The 19,096-nt window shown below is 33.6% G+C and overlaps 2 protein-coding genes across 2 annotated transcripts; both read left to right on the top strand.

Moving 5' to 3' along the window:
* The first annotated feature begins 1,535 nt into the window (after positions 1–1,535).
* On the top strand, positions 1,536–9,484 carry LOC101263635 (NAD(H) kinase 1). Its single transcript, XM_004228466.4, has 11 exons — positions 1,536–1,818; positions 3,747–3,894; positions 3,987–4,106; positions 4,660–4,853; positions 5,474–5,587; positions 5,749–5,843; positions 7,033–7,139; positions 7,771–7,844; positions 7,961–8,039; positions 8,242–8,549; positions 8,953–9,484. Exons 1-11 carry the CDS (start codon positions 1,771–1,773, stop codon positions 9,259–9,261), a joined length of 1,596 nt encoding a protein of 531 aa, XP_004228514.1. The 5' UTR covers positions 1,536–1,770; the 3' UTR covers positions 9,262–9,484.
* A 6,005-nt stretch (positions 9,485–15,489) lies between these two features.
* On the top strand, positions 15,490–19,060 carry PAR2 (phenylacetaldehyde reductase). The gene is given in 6 exon segments (NM_001247901.2): positions 15,490–15,685; positions 16,705–16,874; positions 17,432–17,623; positions 18,043–18,205; positions 18,340–18,526; positions 18,693–19,060. Coding segments are annotated over 6 exon segments (963 nt in total). The 5' UTR covers positions 15,490–15,573; the 3' UTR covers positions 18,832–19,060.
* The last annotated feature ends 36 nt before the right edge of the window (positions 19,061–19,096 follow it).

Genomic DNA, 19,096 nt, shown 5'->3' with positions numbered 1-19,096 from the left:
ATTTTTTAAAATTTAAATAAAGTCATCTATATTAAAAAATGTTCTCAATTATGATTTTTCTAATTAAATTCAAATTAGATCAAGTCGCTGATAGAAATCTAATAAATTTAATGCTATATAATATGAAATAGAGACTACAAAGTTTCCCAAATTATTTGACTTCAACAACTAGTCAAGTCATCCTTTCACCACTCCAATTAAAGCAATGTTTGGACTAATTAGTAATTAATGAAAGAAACTTTTTTAACTTGTCAATATTGTCTTCATTATTAATCTTTTGGTGTTTCTTCTTCTCAAAAATATAATTTTTCTTCAATATTTTAATTAATATATTTTGTCATCACAAAATATAATTAAACTTTAGTCAAGTGTATATCTTTATTTTCTTCTAATGAAGCTAGTTAATTAGTTGTCATGTCATCAATCAAAGCTTATTACGTGAGTTCAAAGTTAATTTTATTTAATTTATTCAGTCTAATTAATTAAAAGTTGTGTAACAAATTTAATTTGTACTAACTTGTATATGTCTCCCATTTACCATATATGGAAAATGGAGATTGTGTGTAGATTATAGGGACCTAACAAGTACACTTTAAAGAACAATATACACTTTTAACTTACCAAAACTATATACTTCTAGTAGATTATTATATATAGAAAAGTTTTAATGCTCAATAATACCAATAAACAATACATATTTAATTGTAATTTCAAAAAGTGAAGTTTTAAAAAAAGTAGAATGTACATATGTCTTAAATTAATCTCAGAAGTAAAGTCGAGATTCTATCTCTGGTAGATTTATCTTTGCCCATGTCAAAACTAATAAAACTTATTGAGGTAGAGAAGACGTAAACAAAAAGTGTTAAAACTCAACAACAACAGTAATATACAGTGCAGTTTCACAAAGTGTGATTTGAAAAAAGTGAAGAGAACACAAATCTTACTTCTATCTCAAAGATGGAACAAAAAGATTGTTTTTGATAGATTCTCGACTCACGACAAAAAATGTTAAAACTCATTGAGTTCAAAACTTTAGTCAAGATGAATGTGATGTAAACAACAACATCATACAGTGTTTTCATAAAGTGTGATCCGAAAAAAGTAAAAACTCAAAAACAACAACAATATAGAGTGTAGTTTCACGAAGCGTGATCTAAAAAAAGCAAAGAGAACGCAAAAACAACTGCAACATAGAATATACTATGTAATTTCACAAAATGAGATTTAATTTGAAAAAACAAAGAGAACACAAATCTTATCTTTATTCCAGTAATGAAATTAAAGAAAATATTTTTGATAGATTTCCGACTTACGAATAAAAACATGTTAAAGTGAGTTAAAAACTCTAGTCAATGTGAGTTAGCTAAAAAAAAATCTTGCTAATCCAAAACTTTTTCTTAAAAAAAAGTCAAAAAAGTGTAAAATTCCCAATTAGTAGGGACTTTTTATGAGTAAATAGGAGTTTGACCAAACATAATGCAAAAAATAAAATAAAAAATAATAATATAAAAAAAAATAAATCTACTTGTCTCCTTGACTTCCCACGCGTTCTATAGTAGGCCCCACCATCTTCTTTCTTCTTTACCCAAATTTCCCTTTTTACCCCTACACCCCACCCCCACCCCACCCACCCCTATATATATAGCTAGTATGTATATGTGTGTTTCAACATCCTAAAGTTTGTAACTGATCAAATTTTCAGTAGAGAGAGAAAGAGATTAGTTTTAGAGAGAGAAAGAGGGAAGTGTTTGGTGAATTGTTGAATTTTTCATGTCAATGAAACAGACTCCTATGTCTCCAAACAAACACACCTCTAATGTAAGCTTACCCTCCCACCCCCCACCCCCACCCCACCCACCCCTTTTTTTTTTTTGTTTGAGTTTTTAATTTATTTTTCCAATATGAAATCTGTTGAATTTAACTGAATTTTATAGTTCTATTGAATGGAGAATTGTTTGGTTTAGCTGAATTGTTGATTAAATATAGAAAATCTATCATTGGTCATTTCGCAAGTCAATTGAGTTGTTAATTGTCGTGATTTGTAGTACTTTTTTACGTAGTTTTTGGAGGCAAATTGTTATAAGGTGTTAAGACTTTGAATCTCGAAATTTGAACTGTGTCACGTAAATTGGGACAGAGGGAGTAGATTTTGTTAGAATGTATGGTTTTTGCTTAGATATAAGTCAATGGCATGTAGAAATGATTTCTAGTAGTTTCTTTTGGGTGATTGAGATAGTTGAATTATTGATTTATGAAATAATCATGGTTAATTGGAAGTTTTTATATGCATTAATGACAAGTGTTGTTATCGAGGGAGATGTTTTGGGGGTATTAGCTCCATCGGTGGTAGAGTCAGGATTTTTATTAAGGGGTGTTCGCAGGATAAAGTAGACACAGGGAAGTCAACATATAGTATAGGCATAAAGCAAAAAAAAGAAAAATTTGACCTAGCTAAATAGTGTAATTTTCGGGGAAAGGGTGTTGTTTGACGCCCCTTACCAAGCACGGTGGAAGCGTGGTGATTGACTTTTTTTCCTTGTTAAATTGGAATGGCTAAGGTGGACATTTTTTGAGCAATTTCATTGTTGCATCAAGCTATTTCGATGATCAATTGAACTATAGGATCCTCCGAATTGCTTTAGCTACTACGATATTGAGTGTTGTCATTTAGCGTATTCAAGAAAATCTTAAGACTTTAGGTTGAGTCCTCATCGGTAAGTCTGTTCTCATTAAATCTTGCATTTTCTCTCTTTACTGAACTTATTGAGCGATTAGCTCTGCTCCAGGCTAACGTTTTATTATGTCAACCACTTCAAACTCCAAAGAATTAAGCTCGTTGAGCCCCTAAAGAGAAAAATAAAATCATTAGTAGACATGTCGATCCTAAAACGAGTTACATGTTCAGAAGAGTATGAGAGATATATAATAACTTTTCTGAAATGTAATGGTTGTGTTCATATCATTTCACTCTATTTATTCTTATAGCTAGTTGATGAACTTTCCCTAGACTTTTCTTTACTGCAAACCTATTTTTATGTTATGATTCACTTAAGTTCCTCCCTGTGAAAAATTCGTGGACGCTCTCTATATCTCGGGACTTTTTATCAGCTCATGATATCCAATTCATGATCAAAATATTTGGAGAGACTCCACTTTTGTTTTCAATTTGTTTCTTGAAATGAAGATAATCCTGTTTTATGCATCTGATTTTAAGATAATGTTTTATGGTAATTTAGTATTAATAATGAGTAGCAGCTGCGAGTTCCTTGTCAACATAAAGAAAATAATGAATAGAAGTACGAGATACAGGGAACGGAAAAGGCACAAGATGAAATAATGTGATCTTACAGTTTTTTAAGTTCGATCTCCTTCTAAGGTTTAGATATTGTTTAAACTAAAACCAGTATACTAACATCACGTACGAGGGTATGTTCGTTTATTTTTATTTTTATTTTCTTAAAAATGTCATCTATGAAATGTTGCGCGAGTACTGTTGTACACTAAGTATGTTGAAGCTCTTTCTGGCCTATTGCATTTCACAATAATCGACAAAACTTTTAAAAGTTTCATAAGAACTTATGATATTTAATCTCTTCTTCTATGAATGCAACGCCTCTTGTTTGTTGAGATTCTGATGATCTATTATATCTACGACGCTTCCTTGTGTATTAGACATTGATACTGTGTTTTGTACATTACTCGTTGTCTTTGTCTCTATAACATCCTGCAATACTTTTTCTAAATAGGGAAGTGCTAGTGTTTTGCCACTGGAAAACGCCTTTAGCGAATCACTTGCCATGTTGAATTCTGAGAAGGCTGTAGAAGAACTTATTCAACAGCCAATTCTTCACGGGATTGATGACCATCTGATTGAGTTTGCCGAGGCTTTGAGAAGTATGATCTGCTTTTACTATGATTACTTATTTGGCGGTGTTTGGAATTTGCAACACTATATGATACAAATATTTTTCTCTTCCATTTATTAGCTGTCGCAAAGGCACTAAGACAAGCTGCTGAAGGAAAGGCTTCTGCACAAGCTGAGGCTTCTGAATGGAAGCGTAAATATGAATTGGAGAGGACACGTAATTTGCAGTTAGAGAATAAAGGTACTCCCCCAAAGAGGACTTTTGTGTTACTATAAAACATATGTTGTTGCAGCAGTTGCATACAGCTGAAATTTATTTATGTGTTGTTCACTGGTTGCCTCTCAATCTTTGTTTCTCTCGTCTAAGATCACCTTTCCTATTCTTCATGGGTACCGGATCCATGTATAATCGTATCTAAGTATTGATCCATTTCTCCTTTCAAACAAACTGTTACTCTATCTTCTACTTTTTCTCACAAAGTAATAAAATCTTATCAAAGCTAACGATCACAATATCTTTCTAGTGTTAGGAACACCAATTACTAAAATGCTTGCTTAGACATTATAGATTAAATTATTGTCTACTGCTTTTTCTCGTAAAGTAAATAAAATCTTTATCAATGAAATGATGATCCCAAATAGGAACGTCGATTACTAAAATGCTTGCTTAGATGTTCTAGCTGAATCCTCTATTTTTGTTAAATCCCAAATTGAAGCACTAAATGGTTTCTATCGAATTACATTTGTTAGTAGAATCCTTGCTTTATGGTAAAATAAGTTGGCTTCCATTGTAGCAATGCCATCGGAGAAGCATTTAGATGAGAATGGGCGAGTCGTACACTTGACAAACAAACCTTTACTATCAGATGGCGCTGTGGAGAAATCCGACAGGTGTTGTGGGGAGCATGGAATTTGCTCTCATCAGGTTCTTCGTGATGGAGAACATGATCATGATGCCAGTGTTATTCGAAACAAGATGACCAGAAAGGTAGATCCATGTAGACCTATTCTGTTTGCACTATAACTTTCCTTGTTGCTCAACTTTTTGTCTGTCGTGAATTGATTAGTGTGAATATGCTTGATTTGGCCTCACTAGAATTTATATATATATATATATATATATATATATATATATATATATATCATGTTGTAAATGATTTAAATAATATAAGTGTCCTCATTGTTGAAGGGGATTCTCAGTGCAACTGGTTAAATAAGTTGTTGTCATGTGACCCCGAGTTCGACTTGTGGAAACAGTCTCTTGCAGAAATGTAGGGTAAGGCTGTATACAATAAACTCTTGTGGTCAGACCCTTCCCCGGACCCTGTGCATAGCGGAAGCTTAGTGCGACGAGCTTCCCTATAAGTGTCCTCCGATTGTTACAGACTCCTAGCAGTACTGATTTTGTTAGTTATACAAATTACTTTGAGGCTGTTATTGTCGCAAGATATTTCAATGTCGGTGAATTATTGTGCTTTAATTGCTCAATATTGAATGCAGAATGAACGAGACAAGATCTTTCTGTCCCGTGTCCTATTTGTTATATTCTAATGCTTTTATGGTTTACTCTTGAAATATTGCCTATTAATAATTCATTTAATGAAACAGGCATCATTCAAGTTGTCATGGCGTTGCAAAGGTGAAAAAAGTGATCAGAAAAAACACGACATCGTCTCTTTTGAAAAGGGAAACATAACAACTGCTGAACGCAGCAGTAAACAAGTATGTCTACTTGTACAGTTTTCTTGCCTTGTTTGGCGATGATAACAGAACTTCAAATGAATACCTTAGGCGCTTTAAAATATGCTTTCCGCTAAACAAACTTATCGAAAAACACTTGTGTCTGAGCGGGGAATCATTTGTTTATTCTTTCTCTTTTTCAGATTTCTTTGAAGTGGGAATCTCCCCCACAAACGGTGCTTATATTGACAAAGCCAAATTCAACTGCTGTTAGAATACTTTGTTCAGAATTGGTCAGGTAGAATATTAGAGTATAATCATTTTTTTTTATCCGCTTTTGGTCTTTCTGTGAAAAAATGTACTAGAACGCAATGGTAATGCTTGTTTTTACGCTAAACGTTTGTAAGGTTAACCCTCGGCAGATATAGGACTGGTCAAATGATTTGCTTGAATTAGATAAATAGATCTTTAACAGCTAACGTTTTCAAGCAGAAGGTAACTAGTTACATCAGTTAACATGTCCGTCTGTTCGAGTTTGAGTTTCCTCATCATTCATCACCCGACATTCCAATAGTTCTTACATGCTCGGCCTCACAAGACTTAACGATAAATGTCATCCTCTAACAACACACATCTAGCTTTAGCTTCTTTTCTGAGATTCTTGTGTGCGTTGTCCTTTCCTTTTTTGGGAACTTCCAAAATGGTTACCTCGTTTTAATCAACTAAATAGGAAATTCAGAGTATGCTTAGCAAAATAGCAATGTTGTTAGATAGACTCCCTTCTTAAATACACGTTTCCCAAAGGGACGGATTCACCTATTTTTGTGCTTGGGGGATGATTTGGAACGAAAATCAAATAAGAAGAGAAAATCATTACTTTTATATGGGAAAGCCTCGAAGCATATCTAAGGACTTCCTTCATTTATTAATAATGTTACAAGCTGATTCTAGGTTTCAGTGATTAGTTTCAAGAATCAATGATAATTTGGTAATTTGTCTTGGTACCCATTGGAATGGATGAGGTGCGCTTAAGCTAGCTTGGACACCACCATTACGAAAAAATGAAAAATAAAATGGCAATTCTTCTTTTGCAGTTACTCATTAAGAATTTCAGTGATATATCTTTAGTCACGTCATAGCATTTACTTGTTATATATAGGGTCCATTTTGTCTTGAATATCAAATCCTCCCTGTTATCACTCATCTCCAATTATTATGTTTTTGATAAAATCATATAATCATTGTGTTGTTGGATTCCTTTCTCACTTTCTAGTTCTCGTATTTTCATTGTCTGACCTTAGCTACAGAGATAAAGTTGAAAATAGGGAAAAAAACCACGAAGTTTCAAAGTTCGGTACAAAATTTTGGTTACATATGTTGCATTCCTTCATCACTTTTTAGTTCTCGTATTTCCTTTTGATTCTTCATTTAATTGGTTACATATGTTTGAATTTATTAGAGGCTTATCTATATCTTTTCTTCTCTAGATGGCTAAAAGAGCAGAAAAGCTTGAACATTGTCGTTGAACCGCGGGTGCGCACTGAACTTCTAACAGAGTCGTCGTACTACCAGTTTGTACAAACTTGGGAAAATGGTAAGTGGTAAAACTTTTACCTTTAGATATAGTAAGCTAAAAAGTGTATATAACTCTTCGAATCTTCACTTTAACGTTATGTTGTGTGGCCAAATCTTGGATTATGGATTCATTTTTTGCCTTTTTTTTAAAAATCTGTTTAGGCTTTTCGTGTGTGGAAATTATTACTGATGATCTGGTCTTTTTTCGATTAACAACTCAAAACAAGCATCCGCTTTATTGCTTTTGTTATCTTACCGTACTATTGTGTAGTTTTAAGTTTGTTCGCCATTTTAACCGAGAAGCAACCATTTTCTCGTAAAACTTTTCTGCTTACCTAAATGTCAGCTATTACGAGACTTCTTCTTTCCCTTTCAACCAACTTCAAGCTATGTTGCTCGGTCTCTCCAAAAATGATGCTGCATCCGTGTCGGATCCTTCAAACATGCCTTAGTTCTGAAGGATCCGAAACACACCCATCGACATTTTTTGAAGAGTCCGAGCTACATAGACTTCAAGTACAGATGAGCACATGTAATCTCTAGAGATGTTGTGGATGAGAAGCTTAAAATAGTAACAATGTTTTTGTCGTATCTGTTATAATTATGAAAAGATAATGCTAATTGGTACGGTAACTTCTTGTTTGTCGCAGACAAGGAAATTATGTCTCTCCACTCAAAGGTTGATCTTGTTGTAACTCTCGGTGGGGATGGAACCGTCCTTTGGGTACGTAGCTAGTTTTGTCTTTTTCTTAACTAGAATTTTATATTCTACCATGTGGTTTTGATAAACATTTCATGGCGGGAGAGTGCTTAATAATTGCAACATATTTTATATTGCAGGCAGCTTCAATGTTCAAAGGTCCAGTTCCTCCGGTTGTTCCATTTTCTTTAGGTTCTCTTGGCTTCATGACCCCGTTTTGTATCCTTTTCTTCCTTTTAAAAGATTTTCGTTCATATATGTGGTATACGTAGGCTACAATGTGCTACTCTAATTACATCATTACATGGAAATAAAAGAAATGAAACCGAACTCCTATCGATAGATATATAAACCTGTCTTTAAAACATACAACACAGAAGCATGATTATTACTCTTCTCTGTTTAGCTTTAACATTTCCAGATAGTGAGCGTTACAAGGAATATCTCGATTCAATTCTTCGTGGTCCCATAAGCATTACACTGAGGCATCGTCTCCAGTGTCACGTGATTAGAGATTCAGCTAAAAGTGATCTGGATAGTGAAGAGCCCATACTTGTTCTCAACGAAGTCACAATTGACCGTGGGATTTCATCATTTTTAACAAATCTAGAATGCTATTGCGATAATTCTTTTGTTACTTGCGTACAAGGGGATGGCTTAATTTTATCGACAACATCTGGAAGCACAGCATATTCTCTTGCAGCTGGAGGATCAATGGTCCATCCTCAGGTAAATCCTCTCATACTCGTCACTTTTATAACGATTTATCTCAAGCTGACATGATTTGTTTTAATAAGCTACTGCTGGTTAGTAATAATTCTGGACGTGTTATAAGTTATCCGGGTCTAACAGTTATTTTACTGCAACTTAGGCTGAGTGTCTGTCGGAAAAACCCCTCTACCTTTAAGGTAGGGGTAAGGTTTGCGTACAATTTACCCTTCCCAGACCTCACTTTGTGGGATTACACTGAATATGTTGTTGTCGTAGATAGATTTTTGCTTCCATGTTTAGTATTTCATTTTGCAATTAGCACAATGACGATGCAATGTGTTTTTCCATAGTTATCTCTATTTGATGTCTTTCGAGTTGATTATAACCTTAACAGCATTACTGTTATGACCAAAAATTGCAGGTTCCCGGCATCCTCTTTACACCTATCTGCCCACATTCTTTATCCTTTCGCCCTCTCATTTTGCCCGAGTATGTGACAATACGAGTACAAGTACCTTTCAACAGCAGAGGTCATGCATGGGCGTCATTTGATGGAAAAGACAGGAAAAAGTTAGCACCGGGAGACGCCCTTGTTTGTAGCATGGCAACTTGGCCTGTACCAACTGCATGTCAAGCTGATTCCACCAGTGACTTTTTACGGAGCATACACGAAGGTCTTCACTGGAATTTGAGGAAGACGCAATCTTTTGATGGCCCTCGTGAGACGTGATCATCTCTACTAACCATTTATCTGGTAAGGAAATGAGAGGTTTTCCGAATATGACTTGTTTCGAAGCAGAGAGATCTTGATACATATATACACCTATATATATATAAGTTCAAATGTAGAACTAACTATGAGGATGATGAGTCTCAACTTTAGGTGCTTTATTGTTGTTTTTAACTTAGACATATAATTACAATAATAAGAATATAGAAGGAAGTTTATACCATTTTTTTTGTTTAGTTATTTTTATGCGAAATTTTCGCGTATCGACAGGTGAGTGATAAAAAGATCTATGGGAAGGAATTAGCATACTGACTCACTTTCATCCTTCGTGTTCAGGGGCGTAGCTATGTTATAGTCAGTGTGTACAATTAGACACCTTTTGTTGAGAAGTATCGTATACATAAGTAAAATGATACATGAAGTGATTAAATAACATAATTTGAATACCTTTCGTGAAACTCTCCTTTTGACAGAATCTCATTAACAATATCTTTTGTGAAATTTCTGGCTCTCGATCAACGAGACAAAACTCTTTTTGGAAAGTCTATAGTGTTTCAATAACCAATAATAGGGCTTATTCATTAGTTCATATATAATTTATAACTAACTTGATTTTTATTCTGAAATAGAGAAGTGCTGTTTTTGCTTTGATTCCAATTGGGACTTCAGTTTTGGATTTGTCACATTAGTGGTGTCCCATTTACCTAACGTTGAAATCTTGACTAATAAATAATATATTTAGTATATTTTATAAGTGGTATTTGAAGAAGGGAGAGTGGACGTAGATATATTATTCCACGAGAAAAAGTAAAGTCGTAATTGTATTTATAAAAGATTTGTGGACTATAACACATGAAAATTCATAAAATCTGTGTTTATCTACTTTGGAGTTCGTTTGAACTTGGAAATGCCCCCGTTTTCTCCACGAGAAGAACTGGATCCATTGCTAAGGCTTAACGGACGTCCATAAAAAATTTCAGCTATTTTATTTTGGGGATTCTGGATCAACAAAAAATCTATGGACTATAACACATGAAAATTGGTAAAATCTACAATTACCTACTTTAGGACTCGTTTGAACTTGAAAATGTCTCCGTTTTCCCCGCAGGACGAACTCGATCCATTGTTAAGATCTTAATGAACGTCCATAAAAATTTTTGGCCACTCTGTATAGGGAATTTCGGATCACAAAAAATTCATAGACTATAGCAAACGACGATCGGTACAATCTGCGTTTACCTGCTTTGAAGCTCGTTTGAACTTGATAATGTCCCAATTTTTCCTGCGGGATGAATTGGGTCCATTGCTAAGGACGTCCATGAAAAATTTCAGTCCGGATCACAAAAAATTAATGGACTATAGCACACGAAAATCGACAAGATTTGCGTTTACCTACTTTGGGGCTTGTTTGAACTTGAAAATGCCCCGTTTTCCCTGTGAGACGAATTGAATCCATTGATAAGTACTTAACGGATGTCCGTAAAAAAATTTGGTTATATTATTTCAAGAATTTTGAATCACAAAAAAATTCATTGACTATAAGCACACGATAATTGATGAAATTTGTGTTTACTTGCTTTGAAGCTCATTTGAACTTGAAAATGCTCCCGATTTCCTCGCGGGACGAAATGGGTCCATTGCTAAGTTCTTAATGACGTCCATGAAAAACTTTAGTCATTTTATTTCGAAAATTTAAGATCACAAAAAATTCATGGACTAACACACAAAAATCGAAAAAATCTACGTTTACTTATTTTGGGGCTCGATTGAACTTAAAAATACCCCCATTTTCCCCGCCAGACGAACTAAATGAATTGCAAAAGTCTTAAGGGCGTCTATAAAATATTTCGTTCATTTTGTTTTGTAAATTCCAGATCACAAAAAATTCATAAACTATAACACAAAAATTGGTAAAATTCGCATTTACCTGCTTTGGAACTCGGTTGAACTTGAAAATACCCTCATTTTCCCCGCGGGATGAACTTGATCTATTTCTAAGTTCTTAACAAACGTCCATGAATTTTTTTGGCTATTTTATTTTGGGAATTTCAAATCACAAAAAATCAATGGACTATATACAACACACGAAATTGGCAAAATCAACATTTACCTGCTTTAGAGATCGTTTGAACTTGAAAATGCACTTGTTTTTTCCGCAATACGAACTAGATCCATTGCTAAAGACTCAAGGGACATCCATAAACAATTTCGATTATTTTCTTTCAAATAATACCGAATCACAAAAATTCCATGGATTATAACACATAAAAATCGATAAAATCTGCGTTAACCTACCTTGGAGCTCGTTTGAACTTAAAAATGCCCCCGTTTCTCCGCGGGTCAAACAAAGTCCATTGCTTAGGTCTTCATAAACGTCCATGAAAATTTTTTGTCATTTTATTTCTGAAATTTTGGATCACAAAATCCATGGATTATAGCACACAAAATTCGAGAAATATATGCATCTATTTGTTTTGCAGCTCATTTAAACTTGAAATTGCCCTCATTTTCCCCGCGGGATAATCTAGATTTATTGCTAAGGTCTTAACAGACGTCCATAAATTTTTTTGACCATTTTGTTTCGATAATTCAAGATCAGTAAAATTTCATGGACTTATAGCACATGTAAATCGATAAAAATATGTGTTTACTTGCGATGGAGCTCGTTTCAATTTGAAAATGCCCACGTTTTCCTCGCGAAACGAATAGGGTCCATTGCTAAGGTCCATGAAAAATTTCGGTCATTTTATTTTGGAAATTCCAGATCACAAAAATTACATCGACTATAGCACACGAAAATTGGTAAAATCTGTTTTTGACTGCTTTGAACTTGAAAATGTGCCCGTTTTCTCCGCGGGATGAACTTGATACTTGCCAACATCTTAACGAACATCCACAAAAAATTTCGGCCATTTTATTTTGAGAATTTCATATCACAAAAATATCATGGACTATAATACAAAAATCGGCAAAATTTATGTTTAAGTGCTTTGGAGCTCGTTTGAACTTGAAAATGCCCCATTTTTTCCGCGGGAGGAACTAAATACATTTCCAACGTCTTAACAGACGTCCACAAAAAATTTTGGCCATTTTGTTTTGAGAACTCTGAATCATAAAATTTTCATAGACTATATCACACGAAAATGACACAATGTGCGTTTACCTGGTTTACGACTCGTTTGAACTTAAAAATACGTCCGTTTTCCCTGCGAAATGAACTGGATACATTGCCAACGTCTTAATGGACGTCCACAAAAAATTTCGGCCATTTTATTTTAGGAATTCTGGATCACAAAAATTCAATGGACTATAGCACACGAAAATTGACAAAATATGTGTTCACCTATTTTGAGGCTCGTTTTTTAACTTGAAAATGCGACTGTTTTTCCCGTAGAATGAACTTGATACATTTCCAATATCTTAACAGACGTTCAGAAAAAACTTCGGCCATTATTTTTTGGAAATATTGGATCACAAAAATTTCATGGACTATAGCATATGAAAATCGACAAAATCTGCGTTCACCTTCTTTGGGGCTCGTTTGAACTTGAAAATGCGACTGTTTTCCCTGCGAGACAAACTGGATACATTTCCAACATCTTAACGAAGGTCCACAAAAAATTTCTGCCATTTTATTACAAAATAAATTCAGGGAGATAATAGGACTTTAGTGTAGTATAAATATGTCTTTGAGATTTCGGACATAGGTTTAAGGGGTAAGACAATTAACTATTTTGAAATTATACCCTAAAAACTTATTAATAAAAGAAATTTTAACAACTCTCTTAAACATTAAGCTATTTACTTATTTCAAACTGTAAAAAAAGTCCAACTTGATATCTACATTAGATAAATAATCACTCCTTTAAAGCATTATTTTTTTTGTCAAACTTTTTTAAAGATAATTTTGTCTTTGTAAAGATATTTTTCAAGGAAAAGTTATTTCTCTTTCATTTATTACATATACCAAGCAAAATTGAACTGTTCTATTTAATAAACTATTGTATGTAAGAGACCAAAAAACCTAGTATTCAACTTTGTTCCTTTTTGTCAATTCTTTTTTAATACTTAAATTCGTATAAAATTAAATAAATAGATATACATATATGGGGTATTTTATTATATTTTTTAATATTTCATACCATTTAAAAAGAAACTATAAAAATCTCTATTCTACGTGACGTATTAGTAGGTTACATCACTTTATGCAATGTACCGATCAGATACATCACTCTATCCGATGTACCGATCAAATATATCACTTTACGAGATGTATTAATCAAATACATCACGGTGCAGTGATGTACACGATATATCGAGACGTTAACCTACGCGATGTGTAATTGGTAGTTCTAGAACATTTCAATTGTTGATAATTAAGTTTTCACGGGATACATCTCCTATGTGTCCCACCTAAGTGGAGTTACGGAGTGTGTAACGTAAGTCAAAAGGTGTATAAAATTATAAAAAAGAATGAATTCAAAAGAAACAGGACCTTAGATTAGTTAAGACGTGTTTCTGAGATTTCAGTTATTGTTTAGAAGGTTACTTACGTCTAATCCCATTAATTCTAGTAAGGACCAAATATATAAATCAATGACAATGAGAATAAGAATAATAAAGTAAAAGAAAAAAAAAGACTTCTTATTCCTCGAAAGTGATATACAGGTTTGAGGTATATTTAGATATGAATTATAATGCAGAAAATATCTTTATTTATAGGCAAAATTACCTTGATCTTCAACAGGAATTCCTTAGTTTTCTCCAACAAATAAACCTCCGATATTCACTATAATATGAATATGTTTACAACATCTCAACAACAAACTTGATCTTCAACGGAAATTCCTTAGTTTTCTCCGACGAAATCTCTCATATTCACTATATTAATATAAATATGTTTACAACATCTTAACTATTTTTAATGAATAAATCTTTTATTATCCAAAAGAAATTCTCTCTTATCGTTCTTTATTATTTTAGCTATTTCAAAATAAGTGAATTATTAAGACAACGCATACCATTAAAAAAAAATAAGTTTAGAACATAAAATTAAACATCACTTTTCACTTTTGTCCTTTTAATTATTTTCAAACTATTCTTAAAAATATAAAATAATTTAAAGAAAAAATTATCAATATGAACAATTAGCTCCTTATAACCTAAAAAATTATACATTAAAAAATAAAAATAAAAAGAAATTTTAAGAACTCTTTTGGACACTATGCTATTTATTTTTTTTAAATTGTAAAAAAGTCCAACTTGATAACTACATTAGATAAAATAATCACTCCTTTTTGGTCAAAACCTTTTTAAAGCTAATTTTGTCTTTATAAAGATATTTTTCAAGGAAAAGTTATTTCTAATTCATTTATTATATATAGCAAGCAAAATTGAAGTGTGCCATTAATAAACTATAGTACGTAAGAGACCAAAAAAGCTAGTATTCAACGTTTATGTTACTTTTGTCAATTCTAATCTAATTTTTAAATTCATATAAAATTAAATAAACAAATATACATGTTTTATATAACAGTATGAAGCTTATACGATATTTTATATGTATTATGTGGTATCTTATAATAATAGTATGATACATTGCGTAAGGTGATGTATCTTATACAACGTTTATACAAGTTTAAGTATTTATTTATATAAGATATAAATGTGAAATGAGACCAAGTTAAAATATGACGCTCATTGAAAAATTATTTGAATATACAAATTATTTTATTATATCCATTAAAATTCCATACCATTTAAAAAAACCACAAAAATCTCTACTTTACGTGATGTATCAGTCGGATACATCACTTTATCCGATGTTACCAGTCCGACGCATCCACTTTGCGTGATATATCAGTCGGATACATCACCTTACGCAATGTATTATTCGGATACATCACTTTATCCGATGTTACTAGTCACATACACGCGATGTATCAGTCATATATATATCACTTCACGATATAGTAGAACGTACGCGATGTATTCTACGATGTATTATCCAGATACATCACTTTATACAACGTGTCAGGACGTTGAGTGATGTATTCGAAATCGAGATCTGATGTGTCAGTACATTGAGGAATGTATCCCATATTAAAACGCGATATGTTAGAACGTCTTACGAGGTATTCAAATTCCATCAAACACTATGAAATTTGTGTAAAACCTATAGTATTTTTTTATATCATACTTTAATAAAATTTTATATCTTTCCGTGTATATCTCTTTTGTCGGCTTTTACACCACTCAGTCTTCTACACAGAGTGCTGTTAGGTGAAAAAAAGAAAGAGAGAGCTCACAAAAATGGCGATGAAAACAGTATGTGTAACAGGAGCTTCAGGCTACATAGCTTCATGGCTAGTCAAATTTTTGCTTCAGCGTGGTTATACTGTTAAAGCTACTGTTCGCGATCTCAGTTTGTACTCTTTATCTTCATTTTCCCTTGAATAGAATCGTGAAAAAAATGGATTTCTGAAGTTATGTGATTATTTGTGTTTTTTTTTCATAGTATATGGACATTTGAATGATTTGTTGTTCGATTTCTGTAATTTTAGTTTTTTAGATTAGCTAGGGCTAATTTTTTTTTTTTTTGAGAATGACTGGTTTGATAATTTTATGATTGTTTGATTATTGGATGTTAATTACATACATATGGAGGGAGATGGTAGGATGTAGATAGATCGTAGCTTGTAGATGTAGATAGATCGTAGCTTGTAGATGTAGATAGGTTATTTCAGAAATAATGTAGTAAATTTACATAGTGTTGAGTTAGATTAAGATGATTTGATTGTGCCTTAAATGTGTAGATAAAGCGGAAGTGATTGTGATCCTTTTGATTTTCGTTGCTTACACATATTTGAATGATTTGGTGTTCATTTTGTGTAGTTTTAGTCAGTTGCTCGGACTCTTCAATGATGTCAAGGGGTGCGTGTCGGATTCGCTGAAAGTAGTGATTTTTGGAGAATTCGAGACGGGTGCGGCATTGAAAGTGAAGAGTCTGTGCAACTTAGGTTTTAGTTTATTTTAATTTGAAGGGTACTAGAAATTTGAGAACACTGCAATTGTTGATATTTATGCTTTGCTTTCGCTTTCTGTCTTTTTTACTGTTGGAATAGTTTTCTGAGAATGACTGGTTTAATAATATTATAGTATTTGTTAATTGTTGGATGGTAAGAACAACAATACCATACTCGGTGTAATAACACAATGTAGGGGTCCGGGCACAATGTACATAGACCTTACTGTAGCTTGTAGAAGTAGAGAGGCTTGACTTAAAATCTGATGTAATAATTCTTTTAGTATTGAGTTAGCCTAAGATTGTTTGATTATGCCTTAAATATGTAGATAATGTTTGTAAGCTAGTTTGACCCTACTTTGTGCTTTTATATTGTGTTCTTTAATGTAATATTTTTTTTTATTTGAATCCACCGGCAGATGATCAAAAAAAGGTAGATCACTTGACATCCCTGGATGGAGCTAAGGAGAGACTCCACTTGTTCAAAGCGGACCTACTGGAAGAAGGTTCCTTTGATGCTGTTGTTGAGGGGTGTGAAGGCGTGTTTCATACAGCATCTCCTTTTTACCTTGGAGTCAAGGATCCACAGGTTCCTCACTCAATTTTCTTGATTAATATGGTTTTGACCTGTATTGCTGAGAATCTATTAAAGTTTCCCCTGGTGCATGTTGGATACGTCAAAACTAGTGTGTTTTGGCGGATCTGAAATGGTTGTGACAACATTTTTGAATAGTCTAAGCAACATAGGTGTTGACGTCTACCTTTGCTAGCTTACTCTTTTGGAATTCATAGTTAGTCTTGTTATAGCTTTCCTTTGTTATTCACTAATTTTTGTTCTTTCTGCTATTACCAAAGTTATTTTTCAAATTGTTATGGTACTTCTCTGTCGCGGGCAAAGTGCTCAACACGTTTGAGCCTTGTTTCAGGGCCTATGTTTGCCTATGACAACACTGAGCTATAGTACTGTATTTTAAGATACTGTCTTGAAGGCTTACTGTTGTTCACCTTTATTAGGTAAACGTAAGAAAATCTTACCTACCAAAACTGGTGGTTGTCATCTTGGAACCGTTCGTCCTATTTCTCTGTTCTAGTCTTTGGTTCTTCCATATGTTGATGTAATGGATTAGACCTATTGTTAACGTGCAGGTGGAGATGATTGATCCTGCACTGAAGGGGACACTTAATGTTCTTGGATCAGTTGCAAAGACACCATCTGTTAGAAGAGTGGTCTTGACATCATCTGTTGCAGCAGTTGCTTTCAATGGCAAGCCAAGAACCCCTGAAGTGGTGGTTGATGAAACATGGTGGTCAGATCCTGACTTTTGCAGAGAATCACAGGTGCTGTTCTTAACTTTTTGTTTTCCATATGCAGCTCCGTTGTTTCATAATCCGTTGAGCAATATAAAATATAACTAGTTGACAATTACTGCTAATCTGTTTATTCCTTTTTCTTTGGATTGGATCTACGTAAATTTGAACACAGTTGAATTCAGTTCTAGTATCACCTGAATATTCCATTTCCTTTTAACAATTGAACCATTTATATATTTGATCAAAGACGTTACGTTAAGTGTTCCATTTACATCTTACACATTCTTGTCGAAACATTTAAATCAGAAATGCTCATTATAATCATCTTAACTGGTGCTCAATCATTTCTGTTTGTATCTTTATACACTAATCTTCTTTTGGGGGAGATCCTGGTGATAGCTCTTTTTGGAGCTAATTATGGACTTATCTGTTGTTGCTTTTACCAGCTCTGGTATGTGCTTTCGAAGACATTAGCTGAGGATGCTGCGTGGAAGTTTGTGAAAGAGAAAGCTTTCGATATGGTTACAATAAACCCAGCAATGGTTATAGGCGGTTTGTTGCAACCAACGCTTAATACAAGTGCTGCTGCTATCTTACAACTGCTAAATGGTATGCTTTATCTTAAAGCAGCTGATTTGTCTTTGATCTCATCATCTGAACTTAGTTGTTTTATTTTTGGTCCTGTTCATGTTACGACAATATGTTTGAATTCATTGGTAAAGTTTAATTTTGCTCTGCTGCAGGTTCTGAAACATACCCAAATTCTACATTTGGTTGGGTTAACGTGAAAGATGTCGCCCTTGCACATATTCTGGCATTTGAAAACCCTTCAGCTAATGGTAGATATTTAATGGTGGAGTCAGTTGCACACTACTCTGAGATAGTTAAGATATTACGCGAGCTTTACCCTACACTGAAGCTTCCAGAAAAGTAAGTTTCTTCTACGTGTAATATCTTCGATAAGATTTTTCTTTGTGAAATGTGCTTCTTTGTTTTTGACGTGCCGTGTTTCTCAAAGTGCATAAAGCTAGAGCGACTAGTAGAGGTTTACTTTAAATTCTTTTCTTGGCTCAAAGTTTTCGGTTGAACTCTCCAGGTGTGCTGATGATAAGCCATTTACGCCAACGTACCAGGTTAACGTAGAAAGAGCCAAAAAATTGGGTATTGAATTCATTCCTTTGGCGGAAAGCGTCAAGGAAACAGCTGAAAGCTTGAAAGAGAAGAAGTTTTACTGAAATGCTTAGCCTTATTGTGAATGAATCTGGAAATTGTAGAGAACATGCTTATGTACACCTTCATGTTTTACTAAAACCTTTCGTATTATGTCGTTTTGTGATCCGCAACTTTAATGGTGTCGTTAAGTTTAAACATTCCGTGGATGTAGTTGAATCAAAGATACGATCGATGTGATCTTGTGTTTGGAGGTTACAAGTGTTTGTGCATTTGGTTTTGGCTTGTTGTTTATGTTATGTGCAAGATCTGTACCAGGATGGTTCTGTA

Source organism: Solanum lycopersicum, chromosome 1 (genome assembly GCF_036512215.1).
Source record: "Solanum lycopersicum chromosome 1, SLM_r2.1".
Classification (NCBI taxonomy): domain Eukaryota; kingdom Viridiplantae; phylum Streptophyta; class Magnoliopsida; order Solanales; family Solanaceae; genus Solanum; species Solanum lycopersicum.
This window is presented reverse-complemented; position numbering and strand designations above follow the sequence as displayed.